We start from the raw sequence: 20,542 nt of genomic DNA, 5'->3' as shown, positions 1-20,542 counted from the left end.
TGCGCTCTGCTTTAACACTGGGTTTTGTTATTGGCATAAACCATAAATATAAACTTTTCTATTAAAATCTTTTTGCATGAACTTTAACTTTGAAATGTTTTAGGTTGCCCCGCCTTCAACTTCTCAAACCGTTCTTTCTATGATATAGTGCTGGAAAACACGGAGGAATAGGGCTTGCAATCCATTCCAAAAAGCATCGATTCCGAGACGTTGGGAATCGAGAGTCTTTGGAATCGATTCCATTAAGGGGAATCGACTCCTCATTCAGTGTTTTTCAGTTCAAACGGAATGCTAGATCTCTCTCAAAGTCTCTCATATGGAAGGCTACATTCGACAAAGACTAAAGATTTAAATTCACGAATATAAACAGAAATAAATGAGTCAGTAGGCCTACTGATCAATTTAATTTTAGGATGTAGCCTTCCGTTTCAGAAGCACAATTCACAATTCAAAAGATTAATTTCAGTTAAAGGGAAAGTTCACCCATAAATGAGAATTCTGTTATCATTTCATCACCCTTGTGTTTTTACAAACCTTCTTTCTTCTGTTGAACACAAAAGACACAAATCTTCTTTCTTCTGTTGACATTTTGATTAATGTTGGTAACCAAACAATTGGCGGTACCCATTGACCTTCATTGTATATTGTATATACACACAATTATATATACAAACGTAATATATATAGAAACGTAATATATATAAACAAGTTTTCACGAACGCGTGTAGCTATACTAAATAATTTTAAGAGTGTACTGTGCCTTTAAGGATTCTGTGAGTTTTATCAGGCGCGCTTCACATTAAAACCAGACCGTCAGAACATTATTGTGGGCGTGTCTTCATTACAGCCCAGTTTTCAGAGTTCAAAACTGAGGAAAAGCTCTCAGTGAACATTAATGGAAAGCGCTGCTGGAAGATCACTGTGAAACTGACTTCACCAGCATTTTGTGCGTTATGGATGACAAAGACGAAGACACAGGTGGGCAAATTAATATGTTGAAATATCTGCATATTAGGCTACAGCTAACCGTCTTTTGCTTGTTTTATTTTCTTAAAGTTTTACTTGATTTAATTCCCTATAGTTGCAAGAAACACATCTGTAGCATGTAGCAAACATGTAACCTATTTATCCTACAAAAAGTTTGTTTTTATCAATGAAAAATATAAGAGTTGTTTTAGAGAGTAATTTAAAGTAGGCTAATAACAACCAAATGCTTTAAGAGACTGTAGTTTAAATGCTCTGTAGCCTACACTTCTGATCTGACACCACATTTGCAAGAATATGGAAAGATAATTTTCTTTATGCACAACGTCAAATCAATGGGTTTGGCAACAAAATCATTCATTATGTTTCAACGAAACGCATTGATTTAGTGCTTAAGTCATTTTGTTAAACATTAAGTCACGCTGAGGATCACGTTATATCTTGGCAATTGCGTCTTCACCACGGGACGTCCCACATTTGGATACCAATAAAAAACAGCGAAAAACGAACTGCCGCAAACACAAAGAATAACCTTTTTCAGTAACTAACGTATCATGATATTAAATATCAGCAGTCTTGCTAACTGCATGTAATATAATTCGACAAACTCTGATAATTGAAAAAAATAAAATAAAATCACTACACCCGTCAAGAATTCAAACTTTAAAATACTTTTAAACAGAATATTTATTAGTGTTGGGTGTAACTCATTACAAGTAATGGTAGTTATGTAATCAGATTACTATTTCCAAGTAGGCTAACTAGTAAAGTAGTTTCAAATAAGTAACACCAGTTGTGGACCAATTATGGATTGATTAAATGTTAAATAACACAAATATCCTTAAAGTAATCTACCCAATTCCCTTTTATTAACAGTTTTCTTTGATGTTGACCTTTGATTATCCAGTTAAAAAAATATAATTAAATTAAATAAATAAATATCCTTCAGCCGGAGTCTTATTCATTTCACCTTTGGAGTGAAAAGGCTCATACATTTGTCAAAAATTTGATTTTTATTTGTTTATTTACATTAAAAACAAGGAAGAAAGCCCAGCCCAGATGTGCAAACGTAACGCAAAAGTAAAGTATTACTTTCAACAACAACAAAAAAAAAAAGTTACTTAAGTAACACAATTAATTATTTTTTTAGGATGTAACGCAACATTACAATGCTGTACTTTCTGCTGTGTATAATGCTGTAACTTTCCCCAACACTGGTTTTAATTATGAAAAATAATTTACTTTATATAATATACTTAAGTCTGAATGTTTACATGTAATTGCATGTTATATGAAATTTCATAATTATTTTTATACGGTCTTTGAAACATGGTTAAAGTGTGCTGCTGAATATACACTCACCTAAAGGATTATTAGGAACACCATACTAATACGGTGTTTGACCCCCTTTCGCCTTCAGAACTGCCTTAATTCTACATGGCATTGATTCAACAAGTTGCTGAAAGCATTCTTTAGAAATGTTGGCTCATATTGATACGATCGCATTTTGAGGTTGATGGAGATTTGTGGGATGCACATCCAGGGCACGAAGCTCCCGTTCCACCACATCCCAAAGATGCTCTATTGGGTTGAGATCTGGTGACTGTGGGGTCCATTTTAGTACAGTGAACTCATTGTCATGTTCAAGAAACCAGTCTGAATTAGTCTGAATAATTTGAGCTTTGTGACATGGTGCGTTATCCTGCTGGAAGTAGCCATCAGAGGATGGGCACATGGTGGTCATAAAGGGATGGACATGGTCAGAAACAATGTAAAGGTAGGCCGTGGTATTTAAACAATGCCCAATTGGCAATAAGGGGCCTAAAGTGTGTCAAGAAAACATCCCCCACACCATTACACCACCACCACCAGCCTGCACAGTGGTAATAAGGCATGATGGATCCATGTTCTCCTTCTGTTTACGCCAAATCTGACTCTACCATCTGAATGTCTCAACAGAAATCGAGACTCATCAGATCAGGCAACATTTTTCCAGTCTTCAACTGACCTATTTTGGTGAGCTCGTGCAAATTGTAGCCTCTTTTTCCTATTTGTAGTGGAGATGAGTGGTACCTGGTGGGGTCTTCTGCTGTTGTAGCCCATCCGCCTCAAGGTTGTGCGTGTTGTGGCTTCACAAATGGTTTGCTGCATTCCTCGGTTGTAACGATTGGTTATTTCAGTCAAAGTTGCTTTTCTATCAGCTTGAATCAGTCGGCCCATTCTCCTCGGACCTCGAGCATCAACAAGGCATTTTCGCCCGCAGGACTGTCACATACTGGATGTTTTTCTCTTTTCACACCATTCATGTAAACCCTAGAAATGGTTGTGCGTGAAAATCCCAATAACTGGCACCAACAACCATGCCACGCTCAAAATTGCTTAAATCACCTTTCTTTCCCATTCTGACATTCAGTTTGGAGTTCAGAAGATAGTCTTGACCAGGACCACATCCCTAAATGCACTGAAGCAACTGCCATGTGATTGGTTGATTAGATAATTGCATTAATGAGAAATTGAACAGGTGTTCCTAATAATCCTTTAGGTGAGTGTATACTGGCAAGCAAAATATGCTTTAACATTATGTCTATTAAAACTTGAATGTCACGTATTTAATTATATTTTTAGTACATTTAAGATATATTAACTTTAAATGTTATGATTAATAACACTACAGTTAAAAAAATAACCATGTGCTTAAGAATTTGTTTAATCAACTCATCAATATAAATGAAGCTTAATTAAAAAAATATTTTTTTAATGTACTTTTTAAAGTAACATTTTAAAATTACAAAATGCACTTATGTATTTAAGTGTTAAACATAAGTGGCTCTCAGTTATTCCAACTGCAAGTTTTTTTTTTTCTTTCTGTCATCATTTCCTCACCCTTGTGTCATTCCAAACTAACTTTCTACTGTTGAACACAAAAGAGGATATTTTTATTAATGTTGGTAACCAAACAGCTGACGGCAGCCATTAACTTCTATAGTATGTATTTAAAAAATCCTATGGAAGTCAATGGCTATCAGCTGTTTGGTTACCAACATTCTTTAAAATATCCTCTTTTGTGAATCTTGTACAGGTCTGGAACAACACAAGAGCGAGGAAACGATGACAGCATTTTCATTTATGGGTGAACTCTCCCTTTAAGTGCACTTTTCATCAAACTTGGTCCAAAATCTGGTTCAGGTCAAGATTAAAGCTTTTTAAACAGTACTTTTCAGCAATAACATCAAAACACTCTCAGGCAGGACTTGCATAACTACTGCATAATAGTCTTTGTTATCTAGACTTTTTTTAACTTCACTTACAACACTTTCATGCATCACAAGAGCGAAAATGCATTCGGAGGAAAAATGTACTATCTGAAACTGTTAACTGCAAATGTTATCTTAAAATTGAACGTATCCTGTTTGCTAAATAGATCTCAGCTTCACAAAGCAGCAGCGCATGTCTGTCAGTAGCAGCACAATTAATCACGGACTAGCTTCTTAAAGGCACAACGGCCAATTGAATGAATCTAGACCGAAGCAATTGTTTACATGTTATTTCTGTTATCAGAGCATTTTATTCATGCGGGTGCTATTATTAGGCACCAGACTGTTAGAAAGACTCTTTATCAGGGTGTTTTCCCTTTCACAAGTTTGTAAGTACACAGCAAGTGTGCCAGTTGGGACGGAGCCATTGAGTGCTGCAGTAATGATGTATATTTGAAGTTTGTATCATCCTGGTTCCCTCGACAAAAACCCCAAAAGGATATTTCCATTGGCTTTTGGATTATTGCAGAAAATTAGCTTTCTAACCAACAAACATTTATGATTCTTATACATTTTGTTTATCATACTAACCCTCACAAATTAACCTAACTTAAATTCTGAGGTAAACGGTATGGTAAATGCAGGCTATAAATGAACTACACCATGGTCGTCACAAAGGACAATCTCATTTTTATTCATAGCTATAAAATTTTGATGAATGTGCATTGCTAAATTAGCAGTTGAATCGTATCAGAGACGACCTGCTCCTCCCATCATTCACTGCTGCTGTATATTTTGAGGGCATTGTTTCTCTGGCATACAGGCCTGATTCTGCCCATTCTTCATGCTAAATCTGAAGCACGATCTCGGTTGAAGGAAACCCATTTCAGCTGATATTTATATCCACTTGCTAGCAGCATTGTTCACGAACCTAACAAGATGTTTGTGTTAAGTATATATAACTCACCGTTGCATTCCGACAAGCTCTTTGGAGGGAAAGAAAACTAATGACTAAATGAACAGCTGCCAACTACTGATTGCTCAGAAAAGTGTTTGTATTCCGTTGCCTAGAAATGCAACATATCTTAAAGGAGTACTTTACCTAAAAATGAAAATTAGCTCAGAATTTACTCACCGTCAGGCCATTCAAGATGTCGTGAAGTCTGTTTCTTCATCAGATTTGGAGAAATATAGCATCACTTGCTCATCAATGGATCCTCTGCAGTGAATGGGTGCCATCAGAATGAGAGTCCAAACAGCTGATAAAAACATCATAATAATCCACAATTGATCCACTCCATTTAATGACTTGTGAAGTGAAAAGCTGCGTGTAAGAAACTAATCTGTCATTAAGTCTTAGACTGGAGTCATGTGAAGTATAGTCTTGTGGATTTTTGTGATGTTTTTATCAGCTGTTTGGACTTTAATTTTGATGGCACCCATTCACTGCAGAGGTTGCAGAAATATAAAAATGGGAAAGAAAAAATACAAGCACTGTTGTGAATGTCAATTAAGTGTCATAACTGTTGGAGTTTAGTAGGATTTTCTCTTTTTTTCTGTCTTGCTTGTCCAAAGCCATTAAATCTGGTTGATAAATACTCCAGGATCCCTGATGAGGTTCCAGGATCAACACAAATTCCGTCACTGGTTTAAGGTAGTGGCTGTTTGATAGGAATGTTCTTCCAGGACCAACAAAGGATGTTGATTCAGGATCATGTTACTCTTGGATAAGTCACAAATGTCATAATCTCTCTCGCTCACTGCAGACACTTTTGACCCCAACCTTCCTGAAGAGGGTCCGTCTGCTCCACCTCCAGGCTGGCTGGACAGTGTAACAGGCTACGAGGAACACACGGGTGGAGGTGAAAACACCATTGTGCCTTCCACTCATAATGGCATTAATAATACTTATATTAAGATAACACTTTTTATAATAAAACACAATTATATACACTAAGGCACAACAATCATTTTAATAATAACAAAATATTTTTATTAAGATGTTATTATTACAATTATACATATAAATATATATATAGAAACTATAATAATAATAAATGCTTTATTGTAGCTTTTCTAATAATACACCATTATATACATTAAGACATATTTATCATAATTATATTTAACAATATATATTTTTATAATTTAATAATAATTATTATTAAGATGCTGTTATTATAAGATGCACTATTATTTACCCTAAAGCACTGTAATAAAAAAAAAATGTATTATATATATTATTGAAAAAATATTATTGTTGTTATTATTTGTATGACACAATTATTATTATAATATACTGTTATTTATAGTATCTTTTATATTATTATTGTTGTTGTAATGGCTATTTAGTTATTGTGTGAAAATGCTGAACTAATTAGAAATTGCTTTTGCATACCGGTTATAGGATGCGTAAAAATATCAGCATTGGTCAAAAATGTTAAATTGGTGAATATTTAACATCTTGTAAAATCATGTGAATATAGTATGCAGGATATGACCTAGTTTCACAGTAGTCTTGAATGCCTATTTATTATTCTTTTGTCCCCATTTGACATTTTTGTTGTTCATCTTGATAGACTGCACAGATCAAATCTGTCCTCCTCCGCCAGACTTTGTCCCCAAGCCTGAAAATGACAAGAACGCCTCAGTTCCAAACGTCATGTAAGTACAACATAATTTTTTGAAGGAAGTTACAAATGTAAAAAACATATTCATACTACACCTGATGTGAAAAGAACATAATTTTTTTAATTGCACACTTACTGACAGGGTGCCCACCGTCTCGGAGGATGTTGCGAGAGACGCTCTACTCCAGTTCGTGGGTAAAAAATGGACGTACAGCAGCAAACCTGCAAAAAATCTGATCTTCAAAGAGCTGATACCTTTTACAGTTTACCGTGTAAATCTTGTTATTATCCATTCTTAATTGGGAATAATTCTTGTTTTATTATTATCCATTATAATAATAATTACATGACGACATGTTCTGTATCATTTCAGTACCGCTTGGAAACTTTCACAGAGTCCAGATCAAGCGCCTGGGAATCAGAGCCACACACAGGTGCCCGATGACACCAGTACATATACATATTACATACATATTAATACATATTCATATATATTTTTCTCAGGTCAGTGTGTGGATGGGCCTCAGAATGGAGTGAGTCCTCCACCGTGGAACGTCCAGGTGTCTTACCCACCCAAATTCACCAACGCCGTTCAGAAAGTCAGGGTCCCACACTCGTCATTCATAAAGGTGTGCCTTTAAGCAACTTTAATTTACCATCATAAACAAATCACTTAATGTATCTTACCTTATGCGCCTCCTGCTCTTAATTTATTAGCGTAAGTCAGACTTTTGCTTATGTCGGATTGAATCAGTGCATTGTCATTGCAGCCTTGTCACCGGTGTCATGGTAATGGCAAAGTGAGGTGTACCCACTGCCGAGGACAAGGGCTGGTAAATCATTTTTTTATTATACATAATATCTGCCAATGTTTTATTCTACTGACTGTTTTATCCAAAACAAATTCAGACTCGATGTATGTTCTGTCATGGCTCTGGTCACAGTCGCAACCGACGGTGTACAACCTGCCACGGAAGAGGGAGAAAAAGGTAATTTGAGGGACAAACTGACCAACAGCGTGGTCTAATGTGTTTTATATGCTCACATGAAAATAAAATCTCTCACCTTTTTTTTTTTTTAGGTGTGTTTCTTGTCATGGAAAGGGCTACAAAGGCTGTCTTACGTGTAATGGTTACAGAAACCTTGTGCATTTCATACAGCTCACAGTTACATGGTAAATGTGCCAATAAAATAGCATTTTTTTTAATTTTTATTTTTTTTAATTTAAGTGTGAGATAAGCTACTGAAATGTTACTCACTATTGTAGATGCATCAGTTCGTTATTGGTTCTTATGATCTCAGCCCTTATTTTGATTACTGTTAAAGTCTGCACAATAATCTGTCCTGTTCATCTTTGTATTTCTGCGGTTATCTGTGTATAACACTACATTATTTTACAGGAAAAACCAGGTGTTTGAGTTTATACCCAACCGGGTGCCTGAATTCCCGCTGAAGAAGTTTGAGAAGGTGTCTGGGGAAGCGTTCTTTGTAGATGAAAACCTCCTGGTATACATTGATTCATTAACTAACTGATAAATCCTATATAAATAGGCCTATATATTATTTTACTTATTCATGTATAGGAGATGTAGAATTAACCCTTCTCAGACCCAGTGTCTCAAATATGTTACATTGATGTAAAAAAAGTTTATATTTTAATGTCAACATGATATCATACTTCGACTGTTCGCTGTAAGTAATGTCAATTAGCCTCCGTTTACATGTAAGACATGAATATACATAATGGATTTACACAGGGTCGATGTCTGAAGAGGGGACACAGCATCTCTTTCCCTCTCAGGGAACCATGGTTATATGTGTAACCAGAGACGTTCCCCTTTTAGGGAACTCGCGCTGCATCCCCTAGCCAACACTATGGGGAACAGAATGCCCACTAGGTCATGCCATGGCACATGTCTGTTCATCTGTTAAGAGAGCACCAATGAAAGCTACAGTCCACCCCTACTACCTGGCTTAACTTAAGGGATAAAGGAAGTATACCATCTATTTAAAAACCCCAAGGGGAGACAGCTAGAAGAGGCTCAGAGAACCGCCTACTTGAAAAACCCTGATAAGAGGAGAAGCCCAACCACAGAGTACTTGAAAAAGTCTACATCACAAGGAATAGACCGGACCTTCAGTCACTGGTTTGCCAATAAAATAAAAAACACTTGAGAACAATACTAGTCCAGCCTCGAAGCCCGATGTAAGCAGTATCTCTTAGCGTTCGACTGCCTCTGGGCACATCCCCCGGAAGGCCACAGCAGAGCATCAAGATAAAAGAGGCTTACACCTCTCTCTCAATATCCGTGAGATTTAACCACATATGCGACTCCATAACCACCATTGCTTAGTGGTGTGAAGAGCCAAGTCTGTGGTGTGGCACAGTTCCTCGACTGCCCCAGGGAAAAACCCTGCCTTCATAGGTTTCTGAGCAAGTCAGCTTTGTAAGCTTGTAACACAACCATTGTGTGCAAGGCTCCACCAGCTTGACCTGCCACCACATACACCCTGCCATCCAGATGTGCCCTGAAGATGTCTGGATGGTGGAGAACAAGTCTTTAAAGAAGACGACTCACCCTGGGAGAGAATGCTTGCAATGGTCCTCTTCACAGGGGGCATCTTTATGTAGCCCAGCCACATCCTCAACATCAGCATAATCCACATGCTGAAAAAAAGATGCAGCTGAGCTGAATATGGCTTGTCCTACAATCTCACTAACTCCATGTGGAGGTCAGGAAGAAAGAGGAGACTCTTGGGGGAAGGGAGCTCGTGACTGGCCAGAAAGTGCTCATCTAATCTGCCATGGTTAGGGCTTCTGCCTTTCACATGACCGGACTAAATCAAGCCTCTGAGGGTGTATTCACACCAAGAAAGTCCACTAGTTCACTTGCTTTGGTCTGGACCAGGGGTCGGCAAGTTCGGTCCTGGAGAGCTGCAGTCCTGCAGAGTTCAGCTCCAACCCTAAAAAAACCCTCACCTCCCTATAGACTTATTAATCCTGAAGACATTTATGAGCTTGTTCAGGTGTGTTTGATTAGGGTTGAAGCTGAACTCTGCAGGACTGCGGCTCTCTAGGACTGAACTTGCCTACCCCTGGTCTGGACCAAATACAATGTTGATTTATTTTGATTTTTTGTTGCTTTCGCACTGCCTTTTTTTGCAAGTGAACCAGAAATTTTAAACAATAACACGTGTGCCAAGATCATGCATTCATTGGACTGAAATTCTCAAGCAGGGAAAACAACAAATGGTGCAAAAACAGGCTAATCATGGAGATCTTTTGTAGTTACATTTTTATTCTTTTACCGATTTGGTGTTATAAGATACTAACGCAATATGAAGAACCTTATGAGCATCACTATAAAGTGCACTATAAGGTGCATTTCCAATTGTTTGTTTAGAGAGCACATTTCAGAACATCAGTGGAAACAAATTAAATACGCTGTAATTTTTGCTCATAAAGATAAGAATAATACATTGTATGGAACTGTAAAAGGTCTATTTTCATTTGTGTGCACACACAATATCAAGAAAACGTTGTGCTTCTGTAAATTAAGAAAACAATAGTGTGTTTCAGAGTGTGATTTCTGCAATAGGGTCAGATCAAGGTCGGGTCATTTTCACACCTTAAACTAACTATACTAGAGTTTATTTGGAAGTGGACCGAGACCACCTCTTCAGCTGGGTCTCGGTGCGGTCGTTTGGTCCGCACTCGAGTGTGATTGATGTATTTACACCTGTCCAAAAGGTCCGCACCAGGAGGGGAAATGAACTTCAGTTTGATTCAAACTAAACAAGACAGGTGTGAATACACCCTTAGTAGCTCATGCCATTACGTCTAATATTCCCTGTATGTGGAACTGGAGTTTGCCAACCAATTTTACCAGATGAGCCCAATGTAGCACTATCCATGGGATTAGAAGGCCCAAGAGAAAAGTATCTGGATCCCACCGAGCGCCTTGATAGCCGGACATGCTCATGCAATTGCTCACTACTATACCTCGTGAGAGAACAGCATGAAAGGAACTCCAAGGGAAAGCACTTCCTGTCAGATTCCTTCCATGCCCTGCCTAAAATCCCCATGATTAGTCTACCTAGCTGCCTTGGCATCCGTGGGACCCAAATCATGGATAATAGGCGCTCAGTTCTCATTCCTCAAAAGAGAATCAAGCATACAAGGTATTTCTCAGCATGATAGCATTATGTACCATGTACTTAGCTCCCCTGAGGGCCATACATGATCTGTTCAAATACAAGATTCCCTCAAACATCAGGCAAAAAACATATAGCATTGAGTCATATTGCGAGACCTGAACCGCAAGACGCAGACGCTCGTCCCCGTTACCTCGAGAAGAGAGACAAACGCAAATGGAGCATTCTCACTGGAAAAATTGTCACAATGAGCACATTCAAAGTCCTCGAGAACCGAACGTGCGTGCTCCTCACCAACACACATAACCCATACATTGTGTGTGTCCTCGGGTCCCATACACTTACTAAAATGCTCACTTTCCTTGGTTGCACGTATGTCAGAAACCGGTCCTTCTGGCAGAGGTTCCCCATAGCCTCCGTTAGAGGATGCAATGTGAGTTCTCTAGAAGGGGAACGAGAGATATAGCTTGAATCCTTAATGCCAAGGCTTGTAATGGCACCCTGGCGGCCGTGATTGGATTGCAACCCAAATGCATCAGAATAAAGCACTTGCAATCAACTCTGACATACTCATGCTCCCTTTTTCCACTATCCTGTCCCTGACGAGGGTCTTTAGATCCTTTCTAATAATGCTTGATTTAATAAATTAACCTGATTGTGATTCCAAAATGTAACACACAGATGTTTTTAGCCTAAGTCACAATGCATGTTGGCAGGTTTATCCGATAGAGGGTTTTCCTGACCAGGACATCTGCGATGCCTCGAAAGGATCGATTCAGAATCACCTGCTGAAATATTCTGCTGTGAGCCGCATCCTGCAGCAGGTGAGGAGAAACTGTGCCAGAAGTGTGTGCTACCAAATACACAGCAGAATTCAACTGCAATAAATAAAACACGATTTTGCAAATGTGAATAGAGGGTTGTGAGAATGCATTTCCACATTTGACCACCATGTGGAAGCACCATCCCCACCAACTTAAAACTTTGAAAACTTGTGTGCATCGGCCTGTTTGATTGAGAATGATGCTTAAAACGTAACATATCCACATTTACATGGTTTAAATATTAGCAATTTATGATACAACGACAGATTGCACATTCTATAGCTAATATTCAGTGTTACATTGACATTTTCTCATTCTCTTACAGCGTCAAACGATCGAGCTGGTTCCTCTCACTCATGTATATTACGCTTACAGTGGGAATGACTATGATTACTTTGTTTTTGGGCGAGAAAACAAAGTTCACACTACCAAATACCCTTCTTCCTGTAGCATTTTGTAATTTGTTTTGTCTCAACCAATTTTGTAATAAATCAAACCTTTTTTCTACAGTGTGTATTTATAATGTGGTATATAGATCAACTGTAAATGTCTATGAAAATGCAGCTCCTTTCTCCTCATTCTCTCATTTAAGCATGTAACAGCATGTCTCTTCATTCTGTATATTAAATATACCTATACTAGTATCAAGTATTAAAAATAATTTGAGCACAGTTTGTTTTTTTGCCATAAAAGCGCAGTTGATTTGCTAAATGTTTACAGATTTCTAGATATATTCCTATATAGTTTGATTATTTAAAAGGACTTGTGTAAATGTGTTTATATTTCTCAGTTTATAATGTTTTGTACACTGTTCCTCTTTACACATGTTAATCCTAACATAACATTATATGGGGTAAATTGTCACAGTGGGAACCCGCTGATTAACAATCCTGATTTGAGAATGATCCCTTTGAAATTTAAAGTTAATAAAGCTGGAACATTTGTAAAATTGCAACAATAAAAAAATATAGCATATTGTACAACAAAAAAAATAATAATTATAATGATTGATTTGAGGAAAAAGGTGACCATGTAAACCTGACATGAAACAAAATTATAGTTCTTGTTATTAATCTATATGAAAAATGCACGCTAGTGTGATTTTATTGTGTTCACTTAAAATGTAACATGATATGACTATATATGTTTTTAGAGTTTAGATAAAATTCACACACACACACAAACATTTAAAAGTGTTTGAATTATAAACCTTAGAGAAAATGCACTTGGATTGTTCATATAAAATACTAAAAAACAGGGTTTCTAGAGGTCTTAAAAAGTCTTAGCCCTTTCACAAATTAAGGCCTCAAAAAGGAAAGTATTCAATTCATACAGTTATTAAATGTTGTATAAGAACTGTAAATATGTAATACGATCAAAATTAAGTTGGTTTAAATCTAAAACAAGAACAAATGTTTCTCAATGCGGTATGGAAACTTTAAATTAAGTTGATTTTTCTGAGCCAAGCAGTTTTAACCATTTGATTTACTTCCCTTTGATCTAATTCTCAGAAAATAATTCCCATACTCTAATGGTTGGAAGCAGAGACAAGCGTTGCTAATACCACAACTATTATTGTGTTCTCCTTAGACATTTTGAGACCATATACCTGACGTATTGTGTTCTCCTTACATTTTGTAGGCTACTTATCTTAAAACGTCTTTTAACAGTCTTAAATTGTCTCTAATTGTACCTGCCCATGTGACAACTAAAACAATGGCGGTTAATCGCTTAGCTTTCGTCGTGGAGCAGGACAGTGGTTGGTCAAACGGAGTTTCTCCGGGTCTCCTCGGATGTTTCTCGAGCTGTTGGCGGGTAAACAGCGAGCACACCTGCCTCAGTAACCCTCCAGAGGACGGATGTGATGACATCAGTGCAGGAGGCGTGGCTCTCAGCTCACGCGCATCTTCACTCCACTCACCTCACTGGCATTTACGCCACTAACTGGAATAAAACCCATCAGGAGCGAGGAAAGTGACGGGCAAATAACACACGGTAGGGATTTAAATGTTGTTTGTAGTTATTCTGTCAGCTCTAAATAACGATGAGTCAGTATTACATGTTTACTCATGGTGAAAGATGATAACACCATGATATTTTGATGTATGCATAGTATAGGAGCTCTTAAAAAAAGAAAATACCATGTTTTACTATGATACTTTCTGTCACATTTTATTTTTAAAGTGACTGCTGCTAGAATTTAAATCGGTTGAAAAAAAAAACATTTCATGCTATGAAAAAAAAATAGTGTTGATTTTTACAGGTGTAACCGTTTTAAAACTCTGTTTTGTAGGAAAATACATGCATGCTTTAGTTATGCTATGTGAAATTATTAAATGAATACTTCTGAAACGTTATTTTAACATGCAACATTTGTTAGTTTTGAGCTCATTAAATAGAGAGAGAAAAGGCATAGGCTCAGAAGTGTAGGTTACTTGTTGTAATTAAACTATTAAAAGGAGCACGTGAGGGGTCTCCAGGACCCCAAACAGGGCATGAGGGTTAATCATTCAATACTTTTAAACCAATTCAGTCTGAGTATGTAATTTGTACAGTATATAGTACAGTTTAATACAGTGTAGCTTCACTCTTGTGAACAGGACAGGACCTACATTAAATTTAGTTAAATGCTGTACGTCAGTGATGTTCATTGTCCTCCTGATTCTTTCCTTTTCCTGTTTGCTGGTGTACATATTGTGTTGCTCTGATTTGTTTGTTTCCGTCCTTCACATGCTGTAAATTTCCTCCCATATGTAGGAATATTCAAAATGTATTTCATATCATTGTGGTTGGACATGACATTTGAAAAGTAAATATTTCAAACACACATATATCTAAATATCTAAAACTTTAGATATCTATATGAGAAAAAAAAACAGCAGAGTAATAGTGATTTCTTATAAAACCATGTTGGGAATCCGATGTATAAAGCATATGCAACCTTTGTGAAGTTGACGGACACTAGGTCAAATTGGCTTTGATTTGAAGACTGATGGATTGCATTGTCAGGATGTGTTGTGTTACGGCTGTAAGTTCTTGTCAGGGAGGGTTTATGTTTCACACCCACTCTGAGCTCTTGAAAGCGAGAGGAGAAGCTGACAGATCGACTGTGATCTGCTTTTGGGAGGAGTCCTCACATAGAAGCCACGTGAGGAAAGCCAGGCGCGTCTGCGAGGGCCTTATCTGTGCTCGCCAGCTCTGCAGTCCCGCGGATATTGTTGTTTTATCTGGTAACAATAACTCTGCTCCATGAGCAGTCATACAGTTTGATTGTTCAGCGCAGGACACTTGAAGTTCTTCAGTATTATCAAAAGTAATAAGGTTACTTTTCCTTAAGTTGTTCTTTGATTTACCAGTCAAAAACTATAGATAAACCTACTGTTATATGGTAACTAACATTTGTTTGTACAACCTGTTGACATTAGTTATTAAATATTTTTTAATAATGTTTTTAAATTACTTTTTATAAATTAAATATAAATAGTTTTTATGAATTGAATAAAATAAAATGACTAGATAATTGTTATTATAATTATTGATGGATTTTTATTCATTTTCAGTTTAACTAACAGTATTTTTTTTGACACGTTGGATGCAATGGTTTTATAAAAATATTTTTATAATTATTTTTACATTTTTGCATTTTGTTTTTAAAAATTGAGTGCAATTACATATCTTATCAAATGTTTAACATTTTATTTTTGAAAGATTTTTTTAGTTTTTTAGTTTTTACAAATTGATTGCAATTATTTATTTATTTTATTTTATTTATTTATTTAAAATACTATTCACACACACACACACACACACACACACACACACACACACACACATATATATATATATATATATATATATATATATATATATATATATATATTATTTTTATTATTTACTTTTTATATAGATTACATATTTTTTTAAAATAAATATATTTATGTAATACATTTTTACATTATTTTCAATTTAACAACACATATTTTTCACCAATTAAGTGTGATTTGTATAATTGTATTCAAATAAGTATTAATATTACTATTATTATTATTATTTGTATCACTACTTATATATTTAAATTTCATAGGAATATTGCATTGATGATTAATGGTTTGGGATTGGTTTTCTGATCTTGTGCCCAGAGAGTTCTAAGGGTTTTCGATTTAAAAAAAAAAAAATAGTTCTCTGTGGTTTCACATAGGAAAATATGAAAAGCAATAAAAGCGTTTGTGGATTCTGGATTGGTGTGATATCCAGCTGACCGGTTAAAATTGGTGTTAAAGATATCAGATGTCATTTAATGGAGTTTAGGGAGAAGATGTTCACCTTTTTATCCCCTGAACAGATGAATCAATCCTCACTTTTTGGCTCATGAAAATCTGATATAGCAGTGTCCTTTGTACTTGCTCTGCATATCAAGAGTTTCTTGGGAACGTCCCAATCTTGCACTGCACTGATTTATACTTTCAGATCTGTTTCAGATCATCAGAGCATCTGCATCTGGTTCATGTCTATTTCTCTCTTATCTATACTCTTCTGGTTGTTATATATTAAATCCAGATCTTTCATCCAGTCGTGCATTTGTGATTAACTACCATGTTGCCGATAGTTCATTATAATAGATATATAAAGTAGATGTTTTGTGTATGCAGTTCATTGATTCTAATCAAATCAAACTTTTCAACAATTCATTATTTAAAAGTGTTTCGGCAGTTTGTTGTACGTCATTGAACTTGGTAACCTGGGCAGGTGGATCTTGGGACGCAAGCCAGAGTTGGCGATCAGCTGTCATTGTATCCGTGCGTCTGTAAAAGAATTGCTCTGAATGTGCCTGTGTTGGGGGGACAGCAAACAACATCCTCAGTAAATGACTCAATAGCCCATTGTGGTGCCTCTCTATTATCTTAATTAATTGGCCCTTCTCTCTATCAGCTCAACAATAACAATGCTCTGGCAAACACTGCACTTCCTTCCCACAATGCATCTGTTCGAACCTGCTGTCTGGCGCCAACCCCAGGAAGGTCAGAATGAGGTTGGAAGTAGCTCTGTGTGGGACAGGGTGAGGGGAAGCTCTGTCTAAACACCCATCCAGCTGTTTCGACAATTAATAGTAACTTCGTCATCATTCATGCAAACTGAAATCTTCAGCCAAGCTAAATTCTGATGTTATTTCTGCTTGCAGAGCGCCAAACAAGCGCGGTTATCATTGTACTACCAACTGAGATTCACAATGTGTCGGTCATGAGTCATGTATATATTTGTCTTTCATTGTTTCTGAGTGATTCGATTGTAATCTGCAGCTGTTTATTCTTCCAAAATTGGGATGGGGTGTGTGGAGCTTTGCGGAATAGGGAACAATCCTAACATTTGTTTACATGTGTTCTTTTGTAATTGTGGTCACAGACAAAAAATGACTCAATAAACTCTTTTCTAACTCATTCATGATGAGCAGCACTGAATCTAGACTGGCAATATAATGCTATAAAAAGCAAGTAAATCAATCTAGAATCACCCAGGACATGTTAGCAACAATATAACAGTGATCTGGTAGCATTATGCTCATCAATTTTGCACGAAGGCAACTGGCATTTTCTTCACAAAATGTTAAAATCTAGCACATTCTTACTGTAAACTGTCTTTTCTCGCATTTATAATTTTGGACCCCGTTGGCTTTCATTGAATAGACAAAAGGGGTTGAAACTAGCTTTTGTTTTCTGATGAAATAAATAAATAGTTTACATGCTTTTCGATTAAACACTCCCCCGTCACCAAACACAACCCAGATTTACAAGAAAATTTCACTTTTTCTGTAATTTCTGCAATTATTACATAGCCTCTTGCTAATTTACGACACTTTCAAATCGTGATGTCTTGTGAGCGGTGCTAAAAGTGCATCCAGTTTTATCCGAAACATACGAAAGTTAATCTGGCAGTGTTTTATTACGATGGTTGTTTTTTGGTATCGCAGCAGTTCTTACGCATTACTCTTGAAAAAAAATATAACACTACACTAAACCTGAGCCTAAACCTAATCAATAGTGTTAACAAGAGCAAAAATGAGATAAAATCACAAGTTTTACAAGTCTTTTATCGTGACTCGTGTTTCTTGGATTTGGAAGACTTACCGGGTGAGCTACCAAGCAAGTTTATTGCATCAGAAAACAAAAAACATGTTCTTATGAAGAGCCTATGTGCCCAATAATATTTCACTATGCAAAAGTATGTTAATAAATGTCAATAAATCTTTATTTTGGAGTTGTAGTGTGCTGACTTTCTTTTTCCTTTCTGTGCAGAGTGATAACAAATTGTAGTCCATTACTGATTACAGATTACATGATGAAAATTGTGGTTAGTGACGTAATCTAGGTTTCTCATTTTAGGTTATGTATTCTGACTACCTTTTAGATTCAGAATACTTTTAGATTACTTTTGACCAAAATTGTTATAAACTAGTGTCCCCTCCCCCACCCAAATTCATAAGCATGGAAGACAGAATTATTTGTGTGACATTTACATCGCCATTTTATATTGTGAAAATCTGTTATTACCCAGCACTGTTTCTATGTCAGAGAAGCCATACATATGATGAAAGAACCAAAATTTATTATTTTTTTAAGTCATGCATTATGGTTAAAGGGGGGGTAAAATGCTCGTTGTCACTCAATATCCTGTTAATCTTGAGTACCTATAGAGTAGTACTGCATCCTTCATAACTCCAAAAAGTCTTTATTTTTATTATATTCATAAGAGAAAGATAGTCTGTACCGATTTTTCCCGGAAAAACACGAGCGCCTAGAGGCGTGACGTGTGGGCGGAGCTAAAGAATCACGAGCGCCAGCTTTTGCGTTGAGAGCGTTTGGAAGCTGTGACATTACCGTGAGAAAAAAAACATCCAAAACAAACCATGGCTAGCAGTCAGATTCAGCGTATATTTATGATCCAGAATCAGATCCAGAGGCTGAAATTTAACAAAAGCTGCATCAGCAACGACGTCTCTATAGCCCCTTTCACACTGCACGTCGGACCCGCAATATTCCCGTAACATTGCCTGGTCGCCTTCTGTGTGAAAGCAACCACGTCCCGGAATTGATTACCGAATCGAACCCGGGTCGGGGACATAGTAACATTGCGGTAATCGATCCGGAACGAGCGCTGTGTGAACAAAAGCCAGATCTAATTCCGTGTCGAAGTGATGACGCGCGTTATCGCGCGACTCTTTTACCGGCTGTTTTGAAGGAAGATCAACATTCGCGACGAAAACATATGTGCAAACTGTAATGAAGCAGAGATCAGTTAGTTCCTCACTTTCCGCGCTGACGCCGAGATCGTTTGCTTGCTTCAGTTAAAGTATAACGTGCCAAGCGTTGTCGCCTCGTACATTACACGTCACGCGCTGATGTCACGTGTCGTTACGGGATCTTCAAGGGTTGTGTGTGAAAGCACGCACATATACCGGGTCATCACTGGCAGTGTGAAAGGGGCAAATCTAGCGACCAGGGAACAATTACAGGAACACTTTACCCCTGTATTTGCCGGAATGGCAGTGTGAAAGGGGCTTATGTGGTATGTACTGAAACTATATTTGCTTAGCGGTTTTGGAAAATGACTAAGTTCCACTTTGTCGTCTTTTTTTTTTTTTTAAAGCTCTACATGTGGAAAGTGCAGTTTGATGACAACATCGCATGTTGTTTACTTGATGTGCTTACGAGCCGATAGCTAAGTTAACAACACAGAGATATTTGAAGCAGTTTTACTCACCGCCTGCGGTTCCAACACACGATCGTGACCCTTTTTCGTTGGGACTGCATTATCCCCCCCCTAAAGTGTTTTAAGGTCATAACTTAGTATTGTGCAGTCATTCATCTTTAATCTATTTATTATCGACTCATGATTTGTGAGTAAAGGAATGAAAGTTGATGTTTTTCTGCCACTACTGGTCATTTTATCTGGAAACTGCATTGAATTGTACATTTAGGTACATCTTTTAATTTTGCCATTTTGTTTTTTCTAAGATGTTATGTCACGCTGCTCCGAGTACAGTTCTGTTTGGTGCTACTAGCAGCGCAGAAATCCCACGCTTAGCCTTTACACCCCAATAACATGATACTAATTTTTACTATACCTCAGAGACGGAGGTGTCTTGGACACATATATCTGATTAGCCGTATCCTGACACGCCTGTCTAGACCTCTGAACCCTGCGTTCCTTGCCATCACATATCACTCCACCTGGAGTAGAGATACTAGCACCCCCTCTGGCTGGACGACCCTTGAGGTCCCGGGATGTCAGAGAGCCAGGCGGGGATACTTACCTCTCGGTATGGGGCTCTCGCTCTGTTTTCTCATCCTTTCAAATTAACTGCACTGGAACTCTTCAAGGCCAAAGAGCCAAAGTTAAATCAAGTGAAGATTATAGAGGACTGCGCATCAGCTGAGATTAAAAAACACTTTTAATATAAATATGCGTTATATATATAAATATATATATATATATGTGCGTGTGTGTGTGTGTGTGTGTGTGTGTGTATATATATATATATTGTTTGGCTGTTCACAGAGTGCTGTATCAAATTATGTTCATAGAAAGTTGACTGGAAGGAAACGTGTGGTAGGAAAAGGTACACACACAACAGGGATGACCACAGCCTTGGGAGAGATTTGGGAAGATTGTCAGGAAAAGCTGATTCAAGAACTTGGGA

The 20,542-nt window shown here is 37.2% G+C and overlaps 2 protein-coding genes across 3 annotated transcripts in view; both read left to right on the top strand.

Annotated features, from left to right (window-relative positions):
• Positions 1 to 817: 817 nt before the first annotated feature.
• Positions 818 to 12,523, top strand: ssuh2.1 (ssu-2 homolog, tandem duplicate 1). 2 transcript variants are annotated; one of them, XM_052538439.1, is made up of 12 exons: positions 819 to 978; positions 6,005 to 6,100; positions 6,818 to 6,902; positions 7,011 to 7,140; positions 7,242 to 7,302; positions 7,373 to 7,497; positions 7,639 to 7,701; positions 7,778 to 7,857; positions 7,950 to 8,042; positions 8,269 to 8,374; positions 11,740 to 11,847; positions 12,173 to 12,522. In XM_052538439.1, the coding sequence occupies exons 1-12, from the start codon at positions 954 to 956 to the stop codon at positions 12,305 to 12,307; spliced, it is 1,107 nt and encodes a 368-aa protein (XP_052394399.1). In that variant the 5' UTR covers positions 819 to 953; the 3' UTR covers positions 12,308 to 12,522. The 2 variants fall into 2 exon arrangements, with proteins under 2 accessions (XP_052394401.1, XP_052394399.1); XM_052538441.1 differs by lacking the exon at positions 7,950 to 8,042 and having other exon boundaries at positions 818 to 978; positions 12,173 to 12,523.
• A 1,128-nt stretch (positions 12,524 to 13,651) lies between these two features.
• LOC127942612 (semaphorin-3D) overlaps positions 13,652 to 20,542 on the top strand; it is a 48,141-nt gene continuing 41,250 nt past the window's right edge. The window contains exon 1 of the mRNA XM_052538436.1: positions 13,652 to 13,842. The gene's annotated coding sequence lies outside the window, so the exon portion shown is untranslated. The remainder of the gene's footprint in view (positions 13,843 to 20,542) is intronic.

The sequence above is a fragment of the Carassius gibelio genome, chromosome A22, assembly GCF_023724105.1.
Source record: "Carassius gibelio isolate Cgi1373 ecotype wild population from Czech Republic chromosome A22, carGib1.2-hapl.c, whole genome shotgun sequence".
Classification (NCBI taxonomy): Eukaryota; Metazoa; Chordata; class Actinopteri; order Cypriniformes; family Cyprinidae; genus Carassius; species Carassius gibelio.
Note: the sequence above shows the minus strand (reverse complement) of the source record. Positions and strands in the feature narration are given on the sequence as shown.

What these genes read in the sequence shown, in the direction of transcription:
- ssuh2.1 (XM_052538439.1), top strand. Translation starts at nt 954, where the DNA reads ATGGATGACAAAGACGAAGACACAG. An exon ending in TGACAAAGACGAAGACACAG is followed by an intron (nt 979 to 6,004) that starts GTGGGCAAATTA and finishes CGCTCACTGCAG; the next exon opens with ACACTTTTGACCCCAACCTT. An exon ending in ATACAGCTCACAGTTACATG is followed by an intron (nt 8,043 to 8,268) that starts GTAAATGTGCCA and finishes ATTATTTTACAG; the next exon opens with GAAAAACCAGGTGTTTGAGT.